The sequence below is a fragment of the Thalassophryne amazonica genome, chromosome 3, assembly GCF_902500255.1.
Source record: "Thalassophryne amazonica chromosome 3, fThaAma1.1, whole genome shotgun sequence".
Classification (NCBI taxonomy): Eukaryota; Metazoa; Chordata; class Actinopteri; order Batrachoidiformes; family Batrachoididae; genus Thalassophryne; species Thalassophryne amazonica.
The window spans coordinates 30,370,177-30,394,906 of record NC_047105.1 but is presented as its reverse complement, the minus strand read 5'-3'; the positions used below and the strand labels follow the sequence as shown (position 1 = coordinate 30,394,906).

The window sequence follows — 24,730 nt, the reverse complement described above, 5'->3', positions numbered from 1 at the left end:
AGTCTCCATAAGTATTTGGACATTGATGCACTGTGTGTAATTTTGTAGTATTGCGTTTTAGCCTTATTTCAAGGGTTTGAACAAAATTTTCAGAGTCCATAAGTAACTGGACAAACTAAAAGCATTTTGTTCACAAAAATCATCACTTTTCAGCCAGCGTTCTTTAGACCTGTCAGGTTATAGATACGTTAACATTAACAAGTCACTGAATATTTTCTTGGACTGAATTTACGTCAGTCATTCAATAATGCAAAGACTATGGTACTGTGTGGTCAGTCTGTCTGGCATAGGAAGTTCTCACAAACTGAGTGACCATGCAAAAAGTATTCTAGTGCGAGAAGCCACCGAGACAGCTCTGAAGGAGTTCTAGGCTTCTGCAGCTGTAATTGAAGAAAGGGTGCATAGTGCAAACTTCTGTTTGTTGCATCACCAATTATACTGCTTTACAGTGGGACAGAGGCAGGATGAATTAAAAAAGTGTAATATCAGCTGCAGTTCGTCAGAAAACACATGGGAGACTCAAGCCTAGATTCAAGCTGTTTAATCATCTCTCTCTTTCTCTGTCTGTGTATCAGTGTTGATGATCTTGCACTTGTCTTTACCCTCCCATGGACTAAACGGAGTGGAGAAACAATGTAATACACTCACACATACACTTGCACACATTTTGGACCACATATTATTGGAGAATTTATCCATTTTATGAGATATACACTACCAGTAAAATTCCCATTCAAACTGAATGGGATAGTGACTTGCCAGTTGCTTCACTAAAGTCAGTCAGTCCACTGACTTGCCACTCAGTGGACTGACTATGTCAAACTGATTCCAGAAAAGGCCAAGAGGGTCCAGGTTTTCTTTGTAACCACCCACTGCAGCAGGTGATTCACTGATTAACTGATTCCATCTGCTCAAAGTGATGTTAATCAGTGAAATCACCTGGTGCAGTGGGTGGTTACAAAGAAAACCTGCGCCCTCTTGGCCATTTCTGGAATCAGTTTGACACGTGTGCCTAAAGGCTGGAAATTTTGGGGCTATGGTGTCAGCTTACAAAGTTCACTTTTTGTGAGGTTATAAATTAATTCCTTTCTATAACTTCACATAAATTGTTCACATTTACCTGTTTAAAACCAGGCGACTCTCTGCACTTAAATAATCCATTTCTTGCTGTCCATTTTTCCCTCCTTACTGAAGATAAGACAGCATCCGGTTTGTCCTTATCACTGCAGTAAGCTGCAAAAGCTGAACATTTTTAAGTATTGATGGCAAGTGATGTCATGGTGCTGTGCTCACAGATTTTTTTCATCAACCTCTCATTAAAAACAATAGAACATTTGGTTTTCTGTCTGCCACTTCCAGCCGACGTGAACGCGGTGTAAAGTTTGTTCAAGTGGTGTTGAGTTTAGGTGAGGGACCTGGCGACTGCAGAATCTCCAACCTTCAACAAATCTTGAATTTCTTTTTCAATCATCTTGGGCTAATTGATCTACCCATAGAGTTCTTCTGTTCTTGGCAGAGTACTTGTGCCAAGGCTTCACAGTCTGATTTGCTTCAAATTAATCCCTGAAAATTTAATTCCAGGCTGTATAGGGATCTGAGCAAGTGGACTGTGATCGCACTGAAGATAGAAAAGGAGATATTTGATCTCTCCTTATGGACCTATTACTTTGGGCAGTTATATTAGACTGATTGTGCCAGGAGGTTGAGATGTTCTGCTCCTTGGGTTCCAGTTAGCTGTGAATCACCAAATCTCTGAGATTATAAAGGTGGGGAAACAATTGAGGGTGGGACCTGGGACCTGTGGTATCGGGGCTAAAATCCTTCAGGCAGGTGGAGATGCTGGTGTCTTATTGTTGCAAACAGTCAGCTGTGTCTTAGTTCTGCCAGTACTCATTGAACATCAGTATGAATATTGATTATTTGGCCTGAATCGGCTCAGCTTGTTCACATTCATACTATGTGTGACAGGGTCTTAGCGTGATATCTCAAGAACCAGTTGACCAATTTCATTCATATTTGGCATAAGGGTGTACTTGGATGATCCCCCAACACTTTGTATTAGTGATTTGTTGGGACCGGGGGGACATGTTATCTCCTGATCATTCTTATTCCTGCATATTGTCCAGTCTCTATGTTCCATGCAAATTCATTTTTGTGCTTCTTTCTCGGTTATGTCTCCTGCATTTCATTGCGAGTATTGCAGCTCTATTCCTGAGATAAGGATCAAGCTCCATGTGACCTCACATGCGTGAATCCATGACACCCTTAACGTCTGTGTATTTTATGTCTGAAACAGAAGCTGCGTTAAGTTGGCAGAAATAGCACACGTAAGCTGCGTTAAGTTGGCAGAAATAGCACACGTATGCACACGTGCACAAGTTGACCCCTGTCAGAATGGAGGAGTTATGCCAGACGTTGACCAGTTTTTTAACTTATAAAGATTTGTTAGAACATGCAGGCTGCTGGTGTAGCAGAGTGTGGTATCACTTTGGCAGCTTAGTCTCAGATCTGTCGGGTATCCAGTAAAGGCAGCAGCTTTATGTGCACCACTGTTGTTGTAAGACTGCTGCATGCACTGGCAAAGGTTCATGGGAAAATATGTAAGTGTAGGAAGATGATAAATCCTAATATCAAAGTGTGAGACAGAAAATCGCTCAGTGATTGCAACACTTGCTGTCATGTTCCAGCTTGTTCTGTTTTTTCCTACGTGATCTGTACCTGATCTGCTGTGGGAGAAACAGCAAAAATGGGAGAAGCAAAAGACCATTAGTCCCTGCTGTCATTAGACAACATTAGCTTTTTCGAGGTAGTCCAGGATATTTAATTATGTAAAGCAATATTTTATTTTTAAGATATTTATCCACTCTCTCTGCCCCAAAGAGCCATTTTCAAATGAAATCATAAATGAAAAACAAAGTGGGAATGTTTCAGGTGAGTGTATTGAATTGAATTGAATTTATTAGACACCCATGCAACAAAAATTCACTCATGTACAACAACAAAACTCATAAACAAAGTAGTCAAAGAAAAAAGACAGTAAGAAAAAATAAACAATGTACACAGTGCCTAAAGGCGTAGGCAGAAGTAAAGCTTATCAACGCCTACACCCCTCTATGAAGTCAAATCAAACCAGGCATATGTGCCTGTTCATAAACGTTCTGAAAAACAGCAGCTCATAATTACAATTAAAAGAAAACAAATATTTCCCAAACAGCTTCAATACAAACTGGTTACCACCTACATATTTCAGTAGAAAAGGTTCAAGTATAACACCTTCATACAACACAACTCAACCACATTCATCTAATAAATATTTGGAAAATACCATTTCTTTGTATAAATATTTGAACCGGTTGATATCTGTACATCGCTTGAGTTTCTCAGGTAGATTATTCCATTTTTTAGGAGCACAAATGGAGACACAGAAGCATTTCCTGGTCGTCCTAGTGCCAGCAATTATAAAACAATATAAACCCCTTAAATTATACATTCCTTCTCTTTGTGTAAAATATTCTTAAATTCTAAATGGTAATTGCTTATTTTGTGCTTTATACATCAATTGAACAGTCTTGAATGAAATCATATCGTAAAGTTTTATTATCTTCGATTTAATGAACAATGGATTGGTACGATCCCGATACCCTGCATTGTGAATTATTCTTAATGCGCTTTTTTGAATGATGAATAATGGTTACACTGTAGTTTTATAGTTATTGCCCCAGACTTCAGCACAGTACGTCAAGTAAGGTGCAATCAATGCGCAATACAGACTGTGTAGTGATTTGCCATCAAGACTGTGCTTGGCTTATTAATACTGGCCAATACTTTTGGGGTTTTCTTTTGGCATATGTTGAATGTGAGCTTTCCTGTTAATTCTATCATCAATAATCACACTAACAACTTATTCTCTTGACACATGTTACCCCAAGTATATTAACTGTATATGGACATCCTTTTTATAATTCCAAATAACATCATTTTAGTTTTAGACCAATTTATGACGATTTGTTAATATCAAACCAAATCTTAAACTTTATAAATTTCAGTTCTTAATCAAATAATTGTTGCAATTAATAATTGCAACAACTATTTTAATAATTGTTGTGTCATCAGCAAGAGAACTGCTTTAAACACATCTGAAACTTTAATAAATCGTTGATATATAAAATAAATACATTTCTGGTCCCAACCAGAGCCCTGAGGAACCCCGCAACAATGTCCAGATACATAGAACAGCAGTCCCCAAATTTAACAAACTGTTTCCGGTTTTGTAAATAGCTTTTAATCCAATCCAGAGCCACTCCTCTGATCCCATAGAGTTCCATCCATCCATCCATTTTCTTCTGCTTTATCCGGAGTCGGGTTGCGGGGGCAGCAGCTCAAGCAAAGCCACCCAGACCTCCCGATCCACACACACCTCTCCCAGCTCCTCCGGGGGAACCCCGAGGTGTTCCCAAGCCAGCCGAGAAACATAGTCCCTCCAGCGTGTCCTGGGTCTTCCCCGGGGCCTCCTCCCAGTGGGACGTGTCTGGAACACCTCTCCAGCGAGGCGTCCAGGGGGCATCTGAAAAAGATGCCAGAGCCACCTCAGCTGGCTCCTTTCGACGTGGAGGAGCAGCGGCTCGACTCCTAGCTGCTCCCGAGTGACTGAGCTCCTCACCCTATCTCTAAGGGAGAGCCCAGCCACCCCTGCAGAAGAAACTCATCTCGGCCGCTTGTACTCGCGATCTCGTTCTTTCGGTCATGAGCCAAATCTCATGACCATAAGTGAGGGTCGGAACGTAGATCGATCGGTAAATCGAGAGCTTTGCCCCCCTACTCAGCTCTCTCTTCACCATGACGGTCCGATACAGTGACCGCATCACTGCAGACGCTGCACCGCTCCATCTGTCGCTCTCACGCTCCATCTGTCGCTCTCACGCTCCATCTGTCGCTCTCACGCTCCATCCGTCGCTCCCTCGTGAACAAGACCCCGAGATACTTATACTCCTCCACTTGAGGCAAGGACACTCCACCGACCTGAAGAGGGCAAGGCACCTTTTTCCGGTCGAGAACCATGGCCTCGGATTTGGAGGTGCGGATTTTCATCCCGGACGCTTCCCACTCAGCTGCAAACCGCCCCAGTGTACGCTGAATGTCCTGATTTGACGAAGCCAACAGAACACATCGTCCGCAAACAGCAGAGATGAGATTCTGTGGTTCCCAAACCGGGACCCCTCTCCACCCTGGCTGTGCCTAGAAATTCTGTCCATAAAGATAATGAACAGAACCGGTGACAAAGGACAGCCCTGGCAGAAGCCAGCGTGCACGGGAAACAGGTTTGACTTACTACCGGCAATGCGAACCAAACTGCTGCTGCGGTCGTGCAGGGACCGGATAGCCCTTAGCAAAGGACCCCAGACCCTGTACTCCTGGAACACCCCCCACAGGGTGCCCCGAGGGACATGGTCGAACGCCTTCTCCAGATCCACAAAGCACATGTGGACTGGTTGGGCGAACTCCCATGAACTCTCGAGCACCCGATGGAGTGTGTAGAGCTGGTCCAGTGTGCCGCGACCGGGACGAAAACCACACTGCTCCTCCTGAATCCGAGGTTCGACTATTGGTCGAATTCTCCTCTCCAGTACTCTGGTATAGACCTTACCGGGGAGGCTGAGGAGTGTGATCCCTCTGTAGTTAGAACACACCCTCCGGTCCCCCTTCTGAAACAGAGGGACCACCATAGAGTTCCATCTTTTGAAATAATATGTTGTGATCAACTGTGTCAAAAGCTTTTCTTAGATCAATAAATAAACTAATTACTTTGGTCCGCATGTTTATTGATCTCTTCTGTTACATCAAACAAAGCCAGTGCAGTGGACCTTTTCGCTCTAAACCCATACTGACTGTCATCAAGCAAGCTGTGTCATTCAATAAATTTATCGATTCTGTTATTATAACGTTTTTCCAATATCTTAGAAAATTGTGACAATAAAGACATATTTGTAGTCTGAATTTAGTGACAGCATCAATTATTGCACATGTCTTTGCAAAAACTACAGTACTGGCAGGTTCAGCTAAACAGTGCAAACATAAATAAAAGTACAACCCCAGTTCCAATGAAGTTGGGACATTGTGTAAAATGTAAATATAAGCAGAATACAATGATTTACAAATCCACTTCAACCTATATTCAATTGAATACACCACAAAGACAAGATATTTAATGTTCAAATTGATAAACTTTGTTTTTGTGTAAATATTTGCTCATTTTGAAATGGATGCCTGCAACACGTTTCAAAAAAGCTGGGACAGTGGTATGTTTCCCACTGTGTTACATCACCTTTCCTTCTAACAACACTCAATAAGCGTTTGGGAACTGAGGACACTAATTGTTGAAGCTTTGCTGCTCAAATGTGGAACAAAGTTTCGGCTGTTTATTCATTTGAGAAGTAAACTTTTGGTGAAAATATGACGGGCTGACAGCCAAAAATCAACTTACAGTTGTGTCCCTGACCTTATGGGCAACTTACGTGTTTCTGAGTTGGAGCTTGTACTTTCAGACTTTACAATATGTCATGAATGCAACATACGTTGTTGAAGTCTGTAGTATTGTTAGCCTCTAACGATATGAGTTTTGCTGTCAATACTGAGAAACTAACACATAAATACATTTTCTGTTTATTATTATTACTTACATTATTTTGCACATTTTGTGTCAATACACATTGATGCTGTATTTAACCATTTCCAATCCAGACATGGTTAAAATCTGAACAATACCCATCCCTGGTTCCTAATAAATGTTTTTTTTGTTGTTGTTGTTTTGTTTTTTTCCAAACTAGGAAGTGAAGATGTGTATTTGTTTCTTTGCAGGTGTCCAAACTGGCAGTGCTGATAAAGAAAGTTCTGCACATCATCAGGTATCACACAAGCTCTGAAAGAACCTGATTTTAGTGTTTCAAGCTAACAGGCACGCAACCGTCAATCAAATACACTCAACAAAAATATAAACACAACACTTTTGGTTTTGCTCCCATTTTGTATGAGATGAACTCAAAGATCTAAAACTTTTTCCACATACACAATATCACCATTTCCCTCAAATATTGTTCACAAACCAGTCTAAATCTGTGATAGTGAGCACTTCTCCTTTGCTGAGATAATCCATCCCACCTCACGGTGTGCCATATCAAGATGCTGATTAGACACCATGATTAGTGCACAGGTGTGCCTTAGACTGTCCACAATAAAAGGCCACTCTGAAAGGTGCAGTTTTATCACACAGCACAATTGCCACAGATGTCGCAAGATTTGAGGGAGCGTGCAATTGGCATGCTGACAGCAGGAATGTCAACCAGAGCTGTTGCTCGTGTATTGAATGTCATTTCTCTACCATAAGCAGTCTCAAAGGCGTTTCAGAGAATTTGTCAGTACATCCAACCCGCCTCACAACCGCAGGACACGTGTAACCACACCAGCCCAGGACCTCCACATCCAGCATGTTCACCTCCAAGATCGTCTGAGACCAGCCACTCGGACAGCTGCTGAAACAATCGGTTTGCTATAACCAAAGAATTTCTGCACAAACTGTCAGAAACTGTCTCAGGGAAGCTCATCTGCATGCTCGTCGTCCTCATCTGGGTCTCGACCTGACTCCAGTTCGTCGTCGTAACCGACTTGAGTGGGCAACTGCTCACATTCGCTGGCGTTGGCACGTTGGAGAGGTGTTCTCTTCACGGATGAATCCCAGTTCACACTGTTCAGGGCAAATGGCAGACAGCGTGTGTGGTGTCGTGTGGGTGAGCGGTTTTCTGATGTCAATGTTGTGGATCAAGTGGCCCATGGTGGCAGTGGGGTTATGGTATGGGCAGGCGTCTGTTATGACGAAGAACACAGGTGCATTTATTGATGGCATTTGAATGCACAGAGATACCGTGACGAGATCCTGAGGCCCATTGTTTGTGCTATACATCCAAGAACATCACCTCATGTTGCAGCAGGATAATGCACGGCCCCATGTTGCAAGGATCTGTACACAATTCTTGGAAGCTGAAAATGTTTCCAGTTCTTGCATGGCTGGCATACTCACCGGACATGTCACCCATTGAGCATGTTTGGGATGCTCTGGACCGGCGTATACGACAGCGTGTACCAGTTCCTGCCAATATCCAGCAACTTCACACAGCCATTGAAGAGGAGTGGACCAACATTCCACAGGCCACAATTGACAACCTGATCAACTCTATGCGAAGGAGATGTGTTGCACTGCATGAGGCAAATGGTGGTCACACCAGATACTGACTGGTATCCCCCCCCAATAAAACAAACTGCACCTTTCAGAGTGGCCTTTATTGTGGACAGTCTAAGGCACACCTGTGCACTAATCATGGTGTCTAATAGCATCTTGATATGGCACACCTGTGAGGTGGGATGGATTATCTCAGCAAAGGAGAAGTGCTCACTATCACAGATTTAGACTGGTTTATGAACAATATTTGAGGGAGATGGTGATATTGTGTATGTGGAAAAAGTTTTAGATCTTTGAGTTCATCTCATACAAAATGGGAGCAAAACCAAAAGTGTTGCGTTTATATTTTTGTTGAGTGTTTATGATGTGCAAGTAAACAAAAAAGAAAAGAGAACCACAAAAACACAGTGTAGAAATTCCAGCAGAGAATAAGTTGCAGGACCTGGTAAAATTGTGATTTATACACTCAGTATTGCTGTTGGGGGAAGCAGTTTTTAACCTGCATGTCCTCTCTAATCTGTTCTCCTTGTGTTACTGGTTCCTGTCCAGGTCGAGCCATGTTTGCCGGGAATCGGAGCTGACTTGGGTTCAGTTCTTAGACGGCGCTGTGGATCACAACCTGAAGAAAGCCAGAGACCTGATCCAGGATGACAGCTAGCACGAACGTGTGGGTGTGAATGAGAAAAACTGTACATTTTCTGGGGTGTGCACGTGCTGCTGCATAGAGCAAATGCCCACGGATGCGTATGTGGGTGATTCTTAGACTACGGGCACTTATTATGTCCTTTGATCATATTGTATGAAAAACAGAAAAAAGGGGAAATTTCACACTTTTATAGTTATCTTTAACAATGAAAGTGTGTTAAGAAATTTGTTCTAGTAGTCTATCTATGATGACTTTTTCACCTTTTTTCAGCATCATTATATGCAAATATTGCCGTTTTGTGCTTGTCCCACACCCAGACTTTTGATCTTCAATGATAAAAATGAATGGTAAAGAAACGTTTTTTCTAATGTTTTAAAATATCTCTGAATAAAATATCAGTAAAATAATCAAAACATAATTGGGGTATTCAATGTCATACAACTGTCCCACACTATTGCTGTAATTTCCACCACAACACTGTAATGTCCCTTTAAACAGTTTGTATGAAAGATTGTTTGGGTAGTTTCTATGGAGATAAACAGTGACATCAGAGCACATGTATATAGTGCCAAATCACAACAAACAGTTGCCCCAAGGCGCTTTATATTGTAAGGCAATGGTGTGGTGGAAATTACATTTACAAGGCCAATAGTGCCCGTAGTTAAAGAATCACCCATGTTCGTGGAAAGTGAAAGCTGGCTCTGTGGGGGATGAAGCGTCGATGTGTGACTCGCTGCCTGACTGAAAAGAAAAGAATAAATCCTGAAGCACACAGCAGTGAAAGTGTTGAGTCCGCTCGCTAAAACAATGAAATGAATAAAACAATACTGGAGTCGCATATTCTCTTCTGTTCAAATCCAATTAACTCAGAGATATTTAATAAGATGTTTTAAAAGTTTGCTGCTGCAGACTCGATGGTGAGCCAGCAAATGTTGGGAATCATAACTGCAGCAGGTCAAACCAGAAACCTGTTGGACGAGTCTGTTCAAGTCTGCAGAAGTCATGAGAAAGATGTGCAAAGATGAAATCAAACAGATGACAGATGCATGGAAGCAGGAGACAGGGGAGTGCTGTGGAGTGATGAGTCGACATTTAAAATATTTGGCTATGAAAGAAGGCAGGTTGTTGGCTGGAAAGTGAGAAGTCGACAGGTACTTTGAAGAATGTGAGCAGTTCCAAAGTCTTTGGAAATAGACTCTTCTTAGATCTTCATGTTTCTAATCAGGGAGAAGCAAGGCCTTAACCCCCAGGTACTGAGGCCTGTTTCAGTACCTGGCCTGTCTCTGCTTAGCCCCCAGGTTCCAGGTTTTGTCTCTCAGTGGTGGTCTGTTGTTGCTGATTTATTTATTTTTTTTAAATACCTGCTTGTTTACGGTTTTGGGCAAAATAAATAAATCTGAGCACATGGTCCTCTGTCGGAAAGTGGTGGATTGTCCCGTCTGGGTCACGGGAGAGTTACTGCCCCAAGTGGAGGAGTTTAAGTAAGTTAGATAGAGTGATTGGTGCGGCATGTGATGTTTTACGGACGCTGTACCGGACCATTGTGGTGAAGAATGAGCTGAGCCAGAACATGAGGCTCAATTTATACACTATCCTCACCTATGGTCATGAACTTCGCGTAACGACCAAAAGCACAAGGTTGCGGATACAAAATGGGATTCCTCCATCTGGTATCTGGGCTTACACTACAAGACAGGGTGAGAAGCTCAATTATCTGGGAGGGCGTCAGAGTCGAGCCACTGCTTCACATCAAAAGGAGCCGACTGAGGTGATTCAGGCATCTGGTGAGGATGCCTCCGGGCATCTCCCAGGCATGTGCAACTGGCAGCATGCCCTGGGCAAGACCCAGGACATGCCAGAGGGTTTATACAGTTGTGTTCAAAACAATTCCAGTGTGTTTAAAAAAAAAACACAAAGGTGAGTAAAGCTCAAAATCCTTACCTATAAAAAAAAATCCTTATCTATATGTTAAAGGCGAAGTGGCCTCTGTGTGCATGTGTGTAACTTCAATCACGGAGAAACTGGGGAGAGCTGACCTTTGCCGTTTGGTATGTTCATGTGTTTTGGGTCAAGGATGAATGCTGTGAAAACGGAAAGTTGATAGGACTAATATTTTTGGAGAAAGTATGGATATTAGGTAACAACAGTGATCAGTTGTTGATATCACCATTAATCAGTCCCTGGTAACCAGACAAACTCTGAACAAAGGAAATATTTCAACCTTGCCAGTTGTAAAACATGACATCAACTAAATAAAATTATTCACAAAACGTTCTCATTTTAACTTTCCGCATTTTCAGTTAAAATCATTATAGAAACTTTATTACCACGCTCGAAAAATGTCAGCTGCCTATTTTATGAATACTACCCCATCTAGAGCCCGTGGATCCCCACGGAAAACGCGCTACTTGCTTTTATTTCCATACAAATGCATTTTGAACACTGCACACACAGAAACTGAAAAAAGTAATATTAACCTGTTTCTTTGGGTGAAAAAACAAAAACCAACCTGGTGTCATACAGGTGGATTTTATTTAAGGATGAAGACAGCAAACCTTCCAGCTGGTTGTTTTTCTCTCTGAAAGTCTGGATAAAATGGGTGGTTCTAGACATTGTTCAGAAGAACTGTACTTTGATTAAACAGTTGATTGTGGATGGGAAAACATAAAGAACTGCAGAAAATGATCTCAAATGTAAAATGAAGAAATCATGAAAAACTGGTTATACAACTAAATACTAGTTTAGTGATTCACAGTTTGAACATAATAGTTTTGAGTTTGTAGCGTCATCATCGTGAACACCCCCTGTTCTACTTTTTTTTTTTTTTTTTTACTAATAGCCCAATTTCATAGCCTTAAGAGTGTGCATATCATGAATGCTTGGTCTTGTTGGATTTGTAAGAATCTACTGAATCTACTGGTACCTTGTTTCCCATGTAACAATAAGAAATATACTCAAAACCTGTATTAATCTTTTTAGTCACATAGCACTACTATTATTCTCAACACTACTGTAAATGGTGTGAGAACGACTTGACAACTTTTGCATTCTGAGAAACCAACATTTCTCAACACTGCACCGAGTGAAACAAAACATCACACCTTCTCGAGAAATGTACCAGGGGGCGACGCTCTGATGCAATTTAGACAAACGACGGTGTCATTTAACATACTTTTTCTTTCAGTGGATCATTATTGGGGTTTTATTTTCATTGCGAGCAGAATACTGAAGACAAGCTGGATAGCGGTGGCGAACATTGGGACTGTAGTGACTGATAAAATAATTACAGAAAGGACTTTCAGCTCTTAAAATAAGTGATTTCAACTTGTTGGCGGCTGGCGGACATGGAGCAAATTCTTTAAAAACGCCGCGGATATTCACACGCAGTTCCACACCAAGGAATTAAAGTACTTCCAGACGTCTTATGCAGATAAGTTTTCATCAAGCTGTGATTTTTAACTCTAAGAAACAAAGTAAGCAGGTAAGATTAAACAACTTTATTTACTCTGTGTGCTGCCAACGGGTCAGATTTAAAAAAACTTCATTTACTCTCTGAATTGATGGAGCTGGAGACATCGGATAGAAGTGTGACATCATCCACTTTGGACAGAGCACGCGCCATAACCATGACCTGAAAGCCTGTCAATCAGTAGTAGTAGTGATAACAGCTGTGTCTTCTTGAGGCAGCTTTAGAATCCAGGATAGGTGGGAGATGATGGCTTCATTTACATCAGAATCGGTTAGTTGATTGATAAATTGGAATGTGTACATATAGTGGTTGCACTCTGCGTTGTTGTTATGACTCCGCCCATTTGCTCCCCTCGGGACGTGAACTCACGATCTCCGGCATGAGAGTCGGACTCTCTAACCAGAAGGCTAAAACCCAGGGCTCTGGCCTTGTGACCAGAGAATCCTTTTGAGCTGTTGGGAGTTTACTAACTACATATGCACAACAACACCTGCTGGCCTCCGTAACATACAAATGGCAAAGACTGGGAGTTTTTAGCTGAGGAGTATGTAAACATATGACTTCAACTGTAAACTCACATACAGTAGTGTTCAGAATAATAGTGCTATGTGACTAAAAAGATTAATCCAGGTTTTGAGTATATTTCTTATTGTTACATGGGAAACAAGGTACCAGTAGATTCTCACAAATCCAACAAGACCAAGCATTCATGATATGCACACTCTTAGGCTATGAAATTGGGCTATTAGTAAAAAAAAAGAAATGGGGGTGTTCACAATAATAGTAGAATCTGCTGTTGACGCTACAAACTCAAAACTATTATGTTCAAACTGCTTTTTTAGCAATCCTGAGAATCACTAAACTAGTATTTAGTTGTATAACCACAGTTTTTCATGATTTCTTCACATCTGCGAGGCATTAATTTTGTTGGTTTGGAACCAAGATTTTGCTTGTTTACTAGTGTGCTTGGGGTCATTGTCTTGTTGAAACATCCATTTCAAGGGCATGTCCTCTTCAGCATAAGGCAACATGACCTCTTCAAGTATTTTGACATATCCAAACTGATCCATGATACCTGGTATACGATATATAGGCCCAACACCATAGTAGGAGAAACATGCCCATATCATGATGCTTGCACCACCATGCTTCACTGTCTTCAGTGTGAACTGTGGCTTGAATTCAGAGTTTGGGGGTCGTCTCACAATCTGTCTGCGGCCGTTGGACCCAAAATGAACAATTTTACTCTCATCAGTCCACAAAATATTCCTCCATTTCTCTTTAGGCCAGTTAATGTGCTCTTTGGCAAATTGTAACCTCTTCTGCACGTCTTTTGTTTAACAGAGGGACTTGGCGGGGGATTCTTGCAAATAAATAAGCTTCACACAGGTGTCTTCTAACTGTCACAGCACTTACAGGTAACTCCAGACTGTCTTTGATCATCCTGGAACTGATCAATGGGTGAGCCTTTGCCACTCTGGTTATTCTTCTATCCATTTTGATGGTTGTTTTCTGTTTTCTTCCACACGTCTTTGTTTTTTTTGTTTTTTTTTTGTCCATTTTAAAGCAATGGAGATCACTGTAGATGAACAGCCTATAATTTTTTGCACCTGCATATAAGTTTTCTCCTCTCCAATCAACTTTTTAATCAAACTACGCTGTTCTTCTGAACAATGTCTTGAACGTCCCATTTTCCTCAGGCTTTCAAAGAGAAAAGCATGTTCAACAGGTGCTGGCTTCATCCTTAAATAGGGGACACCTGATTCACACCTGTTTGTTCCACAAAATTGACAAACTCACTGCCTGAATGCCACATTACTATTATTGTGAACACCCCCTTTTCTACTTTTTTTTACTAATAGCCCAATTTCATAGCCTTAAGAGGGTGCATATTATGAATGCTTGGTTTTGTTGGATTTGTGAGAATCTACTGAATCTACTGGTACCTTGTTTCCCATGTAACAATAAGATATATACTCAAAACCTGGATTAATCTTTTTAGTCACATAGCACTACCATTATTCTGAACACTACTGTAACTGGTATTTTTGGCCAACTGCATACTTCTGAGTTCATCATGGTCATCTCCTCTAGTAAAAACCTGTACTGTTGATGTGAGAGTGTCAGCACGGATGGTCACATCCCAAAGGATGTACTGTAGGGTGAGTGGGCCACAGGCTCCAGAGCAAAAGGACGACCCGTGCTTCGCTTCAAAGACATTTGCAGACGCGACCTGAGAGCAGGTGGCTTCAACCCTGCAGACCTGGAGTTGGCAGTTGCAGACCGCGCCCACCGGCGGGTCACCACCAGAACCATCATCAGGGAAAAGGAAGAGAGGAGGCTGCCCCGACAGCTGAGACTCCAGCCAGCACCCACTACCACAGACAACCCACAGATTACACCTGCGTCAACTGTAGCAGGCCGTACCGGTCCCACATCAGCTTGTGCAGCCACACGAGGCGCTGCAACTCAACAACTTGATGGATGACCTCGGGCCTAGAAACCATGACCTTACGGGATTGACGGAGCTAACAACAAGAGTTGAGTGTCCGACTGCAGGTGAGAAACAACTAGGAAATGATTAATAATTAATAATAATAATACAACCGCAATTACAATGAAGTTGGGATGTTGTGTAAAATGTAAATTAAAAACATAATGATTTGCAAATCCTCTTCAACCTATATTCAACTGGATACACCACAAAGACAAGATAATGTTCAAACTGCTAAACTTTATTGTTTTTGTGCAAATATTTGCTCATTTTGAAATGGATGCCTGCAACATGTTTCAAAAAGTTGGGACAGTGGTATGTTTACCACTGTGTTACATCACCTTTCCTTCTAACAACACTTAATAAGCATTTGGGAACTGAGGAACCTATTGTAATTGCTGAAGCCTTGTAGGTGGAATTCTTTCCCATTCTTGCTTGATGTACGACTTCAGTTGCTCAGCAGTCCGGGGTCAGCATTGTATTTTGCACTTCATAATGCGCCACACATTTTCATTGGGCGTCAGGTCTGGACTGCAGGCAGGCCAGTCTAGTGCCCGCACTCTTTTACTATGAAGCCACACTGTTGTAACACGTGCAGAATGTGGCTTGGCATTGTCTTGCTGAAATAAGCAGGGACGTCCCTGAAAAAGATGTTGCTTGGATGGCAGCATGTGTTGCTCCAAAACCTGGATGTACCTTTCAGCATTGATGGTGCCATCACAGATGTGTAAGCTGCCCATGCCATGGGCACTAACACACCCCCATACCATCACAGATGCTGGCTTTTGAACTTTGCGCTGGTAACAATCTGGATGGTCTTTTTCCTCTTTTGTCCAGAGGACACAACATCCATGATTTCCAAAAACAATTTGAAATGCGGACTCATCAGACCACAGCACACTTTTCCACTTTGTGTCTGTCCATTTCAAATGAGCTCAGGCCCAGAGAAGGCGGAGGTGTTTCTGGATGTTGTTGATGTATGACTTTCGCTTTGCATGGTAGAGAACTGTTTTAACTGAATGGTTTTCTGAAGTGTTCCTGAGCCCACGTGGTAAGATCCTTTACACAATGATGTTGGTTTTTAATGCAGTGCTGCCTGAGGGATCGAAGGTCACGGGTATTCATTGTTGGTTTTTAACCTTGCCGCTTACGTGTAGAAAGTTCTCCAGATTCTCTGAATCTTCTGATTATATTATGGACTGTAGATGATGGAATTCCAAAATTCCTTGCAATTGAACATTAAGAAACGTTGTTCTTCAACTGTTGGACTATTTTTTTCATGCAGTTGTTCACAAAGTGGTGATCCTCACCCCATCTTTGCTTGTGAACGGCTGAGCCTTTTGAGGATGCTCCTTTTATACCCAATCATGACACTCACCTGTTTCCAATTAGGTGTTCTTTGAGCATTCATCAATTTTCCCAGTCTTTTGTTGCCCCATCCCAACCTTTTTGAAATGCGTTGCAGGCATCCATTTCAAAATGAGCAAATATTTTCACAAAAACAAAAAAGTTTATCAGTTTGAACATTAAATATCTTGTCTTTGTGGTGTATTCAATTGAATATAGGTTGAAGAGGATTTGCAAATCATTGTATTCTGTTTTTATTTACATTTTACATAATGTCCCAACTTCATTGGGATTGGGGTTGTAATAACCTTTATTTATTTAGACAGATAAAATCCCGTTGAGATTGAGACCTCTTTTCCAAGGGTGACCTGGCAGAGAAAGGCAGCAGCACACGTCATAAGAGGCAGGTTAACATTAAGAGTTAACAAACTGCTGTAGGTGTTTCATATGTCATGGGTTGGGCTTGGTGACTGGTGTTTTAAGATCATCACTGTGTCACATGTCAGTGTGCTGCTCGCTGCACATCTCGCCGTGTTTGTCCTGCTGCTGCAAAGAATTCCAATCAAATATGATCAAAGAAGACAAAGCCGAATGCTGTAAGTACACCACACCTCTCTTTAACCACTGCTTCATGTCCACGTTATACATTTACATAATATCTTGGCTGATTGTACTTTCTGGGAGGAAAAAACACATTTGAGCTGATATTTAATACTTTTGGTTTTGCTGCATGCAACTTGACGTGGACTTCGTTCAAAACCTGCTCCACAATCTGTTCAGTCGTTATTCTGATCGTCAGTGAGTCTGTTTTGCTCATGTTGAGAGTGTGATTACATGTTTGGTGGCAGGGTGTCTCAGTGCTTAGTGTTGTTGCCTCACAGCAAGAAGGTCCTGGGATTGTTTCCCCAAAGTCTGCATGTTCTTCTCTCTGGCTTCCTCCCAGTTCCAAGGGCATGCAGGTTAGATGGATTGGTGATTCTAAAGTGACTGTAGGTGTGAATATTTTTGTCTATATGTGGTCCTGCGATAGACTAACGGCTTGTCCTAGGTGAACCCCACCTCTTGCCTAGTGACTGCTGGGATAGGCTCCGGGACACTGGAATAACCCTACAGTCACATTACTGTATTTTCTGGAGTAGAAGTGTTTTTTAAAGTATTTTGGGAAGCCCTGCAGTTTATACTCAGGTGTTTTTGAATACAGGAAGAAACCTCAAGCAGACCAGACTCAAAGGGGTGGCCATCTGCTTGGAACAAACTACCAACAATAAAATATATATAAAAAAAAATAATTGCAATTGTTACCTCTATCGACCGACAGAGAAGGTTGTAAATATTCAGGAGCTATCGCACGTACTGTTGGAAAATTAATTTATCATAATAAACTGATATGAGCGCATGTAGGTAAATGCACAGATCATTACTGTAAGTTATTGGAGAAATCTGCTTTATGTTGAAGCAGAAACTTGGAAAAATCCAGGACATGAGTCCGTGCTGAGGAGAAACCAAATGTGTCCATTGCTTGACTGAGTGACGGGCGTGAATGTATGTAACAACTTGTTTTGTGTGTGTGTGTGTGTGTGTGTGTGTGTGTGTGTGTGTGTGTGTGTGTGTGTGTGTGTGTGTGTGTGTGTGTGTGTGTGTGTGTGTGTGTGTGTGTGTGTGTGTTTAAGCCTTTTACCTAAAATTACTCCAGACTGATTGGAGCAGAATCAAGATTGCATTTTAAATTAGATTAGAATAGATAGAACTTTATTGATTCCTTGGGAAGACTCCCCTCATTTAAATCGAGGTTCCAGCAGCATTGTATAGCAGCACACGGGGTAAGAAGCACACAGAGTATCAAAAGTGAAAGTAAAAATCAATTTGCAAATATAAATATAAATACGAGAACTACTGCTCACTACTGGTTTACTGCTACTATTGTTCCTCTCATTCCCGTCCTCTGTCTTCCTGTTACTCCTCCTCCGCCTGAGTGAAGAGTTGTACAGTCTGATGGTCTGAGGGATGAAGGAGTTTTTCAGTCTATTGGTCCTGCACTTTGAAAGTAGCAGTCTGTGGCTGAAGAGGCTCCTCTGGTTGCTGATAATGGTGTGCAGACGGTGACTGGCATCGTCCATAAAGTCCAGCAGTTTGTCCAATGCTCTCTTCTCTGGCTATTTTACTTCTTACAGAAGTGTTTTTTTTCCTTTTCTTTGTTCTTGTTGTTTATGCACCAACACCAGATCAAAGTCCTTGTATGCAGTGGTGGGCACAGTTCCGCTAAACATATAAATCATACATGTTAGTTCCTGTCTGTTGTGTGTCTGCAACATTCAGGCTGCTGTGAAGCACTCAGCCTTCCACTCAGAAAGGGGGAAGGCGCTCTCTTCACTGTGCCTTCATGCCATGGTGGCAGAAGACATGAAATGCAAGGCACCTTTCACTTACGGTCACAACATAACTCTTCACCAAACTAACTACACTACTTGAATTACAAAAACACAACAAATCTATAACACTAATAATACTGCTAAACAAACATGAACTACAATAAATACACAAAAAACCCAAACCCCAAACTTCCATAATGCTTTGCAGCACAACAATTCACAGTCCGGTGTCGCTGACCGAATGGTCCCCCGCTAAAAATCAGTCCGCCCTGCCTTCACTGTGCATGCATCATTTTGGAGCTCAGCAGTGGTTCACCTTGTTTCTGCTTCAAACTGCCTGCAGTTATCATCTATCTCAGCGACAGATATCTGACGCTTTTGTACAACAATCATTTCCACATAAATTCAGCATTATTTCATCATAAAAAGCAGATGAAGCGATCACAGCGCCACAGTTGACGTGCTGCTGCGCCCACATCATTTCGATGACACCAGCGATCGCTACAATATTTATAAACCATTAACAGAGTTGCATTCACAAACAGAAAACAAATGCACGAAAAATAAATAAAGAAAAAAATTAAATCCTGAACACAGTCATCATCTTTATAAAAAGTAGTACATCGCAGTATTAACAGTCGCAGTTTTATGACGTGAGTGAAATCTGTGTGTGTGGTGTGTTGTCTTTGCCATGTGGCTACACACCGCACACTGTACGACCGAAATTGTTACATCTGTGATTTTTATGTGTGGGGTCTCTCAGGTATTGAAAACCTATCGACAGTTTCAAAATCTTGCCGTGTGAAGCAGGCATTATGTTTGAGATGCTCCTCCTCTTCATCAGTTCAGTCCAGACTTGTCCAATTCCAGCATGTGTCCTCACATAGCTTCATACTGCTGTCATTTACAGTCAGTTTCTGTGTACACATTTTAATTTTATCACCAGGAATCAACACACGCCCTGCCCACGGCGCTACTCCCTGTTCCTCAAACGCACCAACTCTTAAAACACGTCAAGCCTGTTTTCTTAGGTTGGTCCAAGTCTTTCTAGGTTAGGTCTTCATCAGTGGCCCAGGACTACTATAAGTCCGGGAGCACCGGGCTTGTTGTCTTCACGCAGCATCTATCTAAAACCAGCTGCTGTAGGATGCAAAGATAAACAAATCATAATGTGCAAAATCATATGGTTTTAGTGTTTTAATATTAAACATTCTCAGAGTTCAATATTTTATGAACGTGTGTGTGTGTGTGTGTGTGTGTGTGTGTGTGTGTGTGTGTGTGTGTGTGTGTGTGTGTGTGTGTGTGTGTGTGTGTGTGTGTAAGCACATGCTATGAAGGGAAAAAAGAGTTAGTCCTGAAAAGACTTTGATACAAATATGTGGAAGCCTGGTGTGACACCCGCACAGTCTGTAGGAGGGTCGGTAGAGAGAGACGCTCCTCGCGGCCAGGGGGCGTGATTTACCTCATTGTCTTGTACGAATGCAAATCAGAAAAAGTTGGGACAGAAAATGCAAATAAATAAATAAATAAACACACTGAATCTTACAACAGCAAATGCAGGAATGGATATTAACTAAAGACATAAAGTTGACACCCCCCCCCCCCCCCCCCCCAAAAAAAAAAAACAAAAAACGGTTGTTTTGGGGGTTGTATTCTTGCTACATCAGCATCAGTAGCCTGGACTGCTCACAGACTGAGGCGTTGGAAATGAAAGAAATGTATTATTTCAAGTTCAAATCTACTTATATGTGACTTCAGCCACACTTCCTCCTAATTTCCACCATGCATGTGATTTTTTTTTTTCTCTCTGCTTCAAGTCTTTAAGAGTGTGGAGATTCATGCTAAGAAGAACAACACCAAACACCACACCAATGAAATCTCAACCGAACAGCTGGTCGTGAGGCGGGGCCAGGAGTTTCGGCTGACTGTTGAATTCTGTCAACCATTCAATGCCCAGATTCAACCACTTCTCCTCACTGCAAAAACCGGTAGGTCTAACTCACAAATGCAGTCCAACATCCTCATGCTTACTGTGTCACAGTCAGCTTTATTAAGGCGAGAAACACTTCCGAGGCACTGACGAGCCGATCCAACATGAAGATGAAGAGCACGCAAAGACTTTGCACCACGCTGCATTGTGGTAAAAATTACAACTATGTCAGAGAAAATAATATCCCAAAACTAAAACAAGAACAACAGTGATTACCGTGAGCATTCTTGTCTCTCAGCAAGAAGGTCCTGGGTTCAAAGCTCATCCTACCCGTACTCTATGTACATTTGGTGATGCATCAGGGAGAGCATCCGCCATCAACATGTGTATCCTTACCGCTCAGTAGCACGGAAGATATTGTTTGTTTTTACTCTGTGTCGTCAGCTTGGGGCATTGTTTGCAGACCTCGTAAAGAAAAGGCAGAAATGTAAATTTAAAACTGACACTTTAGAGTGACTGAGGAAAAGTCCATTAAGACCTTTTTCTGAACTCAGTAAGTCAACTTTCAGCATCATTGAACATATGAACCTGCGTGAGGCTCCATTTTCTTCAAACTGCTTTCAAATTTGATCAACATTTAAAGTTGCTTCTAGGGTTGGGACAACTAGTGAAAATTAGTCATTGACGTGTTGACTATTCAGCGACTGAATTTGATATTGAATGAATAAAGACAGGGCAGCACGGTGGCTTAGTGGTTAGCACTGTTGCCTCACAGTGAGAAGGTCATGGGTTCAATTCCCGTGGCCTTTCTGTGTGGAGTTTGCATGTTCTCCCTGTGTTTGCGTGGGTTTCCTCCGGGTGCTCTGGTTTCCTCCCACATCCAAAGACATGCGGGTTAGGTGGACTGGAATCTTTAAATTGTCCGTAGGTGTGTGAGTGGGTGTGACTGTGTTTGTTTGTCTGTTTGTGGCCCTCTGACAGACTGGTGTCCTGTCCTGGGTGTACCCCGTCTCGCACTCTATGACTGCTGGGATAGGCTCCAGACCCCCGCGGCCCTTAATTGGACTAAGCGGTTGAAGATGAGTGTGTGAGTGTGTGAATAAAGACAATTTCAAATCTTCATGGTGAAACTCAAATGTGACATTCATTTTAACAAATATAAGCACAAAATCAAAAATACAAAAAAACAGCATTAGCATGAAGACAATACCTGCATTAATTTACTAGTCACAGACGACGTGTTTGAGCTGACTAATTCATCTGTCGAGGTTCACACACTTTCTTCCCTGAGTGTAGGGAGTGGTGGCAGCTCCAGCAGGTCTATTCCCTTAAGCGTTCAGTGAAATTAATACATGGTTTTTGACTACTCGACTAATAAAAAATGGTTGACTAGGCAGATGTTAGCTAGTCGTCGTCAACTACTACGACTAGTCGTCCTGTCCCTAGTTATTTCCACCTCCAGAACTCTGGACTTCAGGTTTGTAACCGAATCAGAATCAGAATCGCCTTTATTGTCATTGTATTCCAATATTGCATTACAACGAGATTTGAGTGCAGCTCCAAAAGGTGCTTTTCCGAGGTGCGAGTAATTGTAATTTATCTCCCCTTGAATTAAAGCTGAAAGTCAACACTACAAGCCTTCTGGATTGTTTCGTTTCAACTCCATTACGGTGGTGCAGAAACAAAATTGTCAGTTCAAATACTTATGGACCAGACTATCATGCTATCGCAAATTACTCTGGTTGCGCTTGTCCGCCTGCTCTGACCTCAACTTCGCGTACAAACCTTTGATATTTATGGAATCCATATATGTTATCAGGAAATTTTAAAATAACTGAGTCCACAGAAGTGAAAGATCAAAGCGACCAGGGCGAAGCTGTAGCCACTCTGGTCAGTTAAATCAGTGAATAAATTCATGTGGCCTCAAAGCATTTTTTGTTTGTTTTCCCCGGTAGGAGAATGTCCCACTGTGGAAAAGGGGAGTTTGTCAAACTTTGCTGTCCCAGAAGACGCCATAAAGCAGCCAGCAGGAGCAAAGGCAGTATGGAAGGCAGTGGAGTTTTCCAAAATCGGCACCAATACAGTGATCCTGTCAATCACCCCACCAGCTGACTGTCCCATTGGGAAGTACACTCTCAGTGTGAAGAACCCAAATAAGGAGACAGACAAGGGAGTGGATAAGAAGAAAAAGGACAAGAAGGGAAAGAAAAAGGAGAAGAGGACTAACAAAGAGATGGAAAAAGACAAAGAGGAGGCGGAGGAGGAGAAGGATGAGGAGATTCTGGTGGAAAGTTTCATGGTGCTCTTCAGTGCCTGGTGTTCAGGTTGGTTTGCTAGTGCCATGTTTTAAAGAATGACACCCTATGCACCATACACAGAGGCACCCTGACGCATTTTCTATAATGCACTCTGACATATTTGTCTCATAGTCAGGACCGCGGTGAGTGTGTTATGTCCACAGTGTTCACTTTGTTTGACTAGGGTGAGTGCTTTGACCCAGAGCCCGAAGTGGGCTTCCCGACTGACTTAAACAGGTACTCCCAGCGTGACTGCCCTGCAGACCAAGCGACACTCAGATAACATAAAGATGAGTCCAGTTTTCTGTGGAGTGAAGGCTCATAGGGTCACCACAGACAAATTTCCATAAGCAGTGTGTCTGTGGCACAGATGTGCGGCCACAGTAACAACACAGGACTACTGACCAAACGCCAAGAGGCACAACTGTTTAATGTAATTTTATCATTTCTTTTTGGATAATATAGTCTTCTATGTCTAGTTTCTCACCTTATTAATGTTATATGAATTGTGGCCACTGCCTTCATAAAGATCTTATAATGCATACAATATGATTGATAAACACCTTATTGCATATTGCATATATGATTGGAGGGTGAAGTAATCAATAGAAATCTTCATTATTTTGCCACTTCAGACTGCACCATATACGGAACGCCCACATCCACGCAGTCTGCACCTTTCTCTTTCTGTAAAATGACCAAAAATGACCTTAACTTGTAGTCACTGTGACAATCTCTCAGCGGTCATATTACTGTAATATAATGTGTTAATATGTCTGTGTAAAATTAGTTTTCAGCTGTTTATGTCTTGGTATGGAAGCGCGTAAAACAACACTGGAAAATGACGCTTTTCTTTGGCTCACCTACGTTATTGTGCACAAAATAGTCCACATCTTCGAATGCAGATTAAAAAAGAAATAAAAATCCAAACATGTCTGTGTTTGTATGTTTGATGCCCTTCACATGGACTGCTTTCCAAAAACCCAGTTCCCACATTCTGGAGTCACAGGAGTCTGTATACACTCTGCGACTGATTTCAACCCTGCCACACATTGCTGACGCCCATTTTTTTCAGTGACAGTCAGACAACACAGACTGATGCTTGATGCTAAATGCAAATGAAAATGCAATTTTGGGGGTGGGAAAATGTAGCCTTGGTGGAGGAATGTGCTCTGATTGTCTTCTAGTTTGACAACATTATCCAACTGGTTTCCTTGTTATTTATATATTGGTGAAACTGCCACATCTGCATTTTTATCTCCGCCAACGAAGGTAAAAATGCAGAGGTTATGTTTTCGCCCCTGTTTGTTTGTTTGTTTGTAAATAGCCTGGAGTCCACAATTTTTCATATATCACTATGACATTTTTACTGAAGGTTTATATCCTGATAGGCAAGAAGTGATTCAATTTTCAAGGTCAAAGGTCAAAGTCAGGAAAAATCCTGGAAAATTGGAAAAAAAAAACCCTATCTTTAATGTTGAACGAATTTTCCAAACTTAATAACTGTCAAAAAACTATAAATTCTTTTGATCTCGGTGCAACAGTTCATCACATTTTTGATCAAATATTTCTCTCCGTAGATGACTCGGTGTATCTACCTGATGAAGCTGAGCGGCAGGAATATGTGCTGAATGAATCCGGACTTCTCTACAGAGGAAGTTGGGACCGCATACACTCTAAATGTTGGGACTACGGACAAGTACACACATTTCAGCACTTGCATTTTTGTTCTGTTCCATAAAAAAATAAGCGTGTTCATGTTTTATTGATACCTATAGGGCACAAAGAGTTTTTTCTCCAAAATATAATGGATTATGATAATTTCACATTCAGAGGAATATTCTGCAAGCTTTTATCCCCCGCAGAAAAAAAATGACCCAAAATAGACCCAAGAGGCAATATAAAATGCATGAATGCAAAAGCTATAGTGAACATAAGGGAGATTAAT

The 24,730-nt window shown here is 41.7% G+C and overlaps 2 protein-coding genes across 2 annotated transcripts in view; both read left to right on the top strand.

Annotated features, from left to right (window-relative positions):
• Positions 1 to 8,946, top strand: part of ccndbp1 (cyclin D-type binding-protein 1) — a 34,536-nt gene extending 25,590 nt beyond the window's left edge. The window contains exons 9-11 of the mRNA XM_034165973.1: positions 576 to 635; positions 6,856 to 6,902; positions 8,780 to 8,946. Coding sequence (XP_034021864.1) covers positions 576 to 635; positions 6,856 to 6,877 — 82 coding nt within the window. The 3' untranslated portion in view covers positions 6,878 to 6,902; positions 8,780 to 8,946. The remainder of the gene's footprint in view (positions 1 to 575; positions 636 to 6,855; positions 6,903 to 8,779) is intronic.
• A 7,707-nt stretch (positions 8,947 to 16,653) lies between these two features.
• The window catches only part of LOC117506476 (protein-glutamine gamma-glutamyltransferase 2-like), a 54,747-nt gene continuing 46,670 nt past the window's right edge, over positions 16,654 to 24,730 (top strand). The window contains exons 1-4 of the mRNA XM_034165971.1: positions 16,654 to 16,782; positions 20,373 to 20,543; positions 22,441 to 22,809; positions 24,363 to 24,481. Of these exons, the coding sequence (XP_034021862.1) occupies positions 16,686 to 16,782; positions 20,373 to 20,543; positions 22,441 to 22,809; positions 24,363 to 24,481 (756 nt within the window). The 5' untranslated portion in view covers positions 16,654 to 16,685. The remainder of the gene's footprint in view (positions 16,783 to 20,372; positions 20,544 to 22,440; positions 22,810 to 24,362; positions 24,482 to 24,730) is intronic.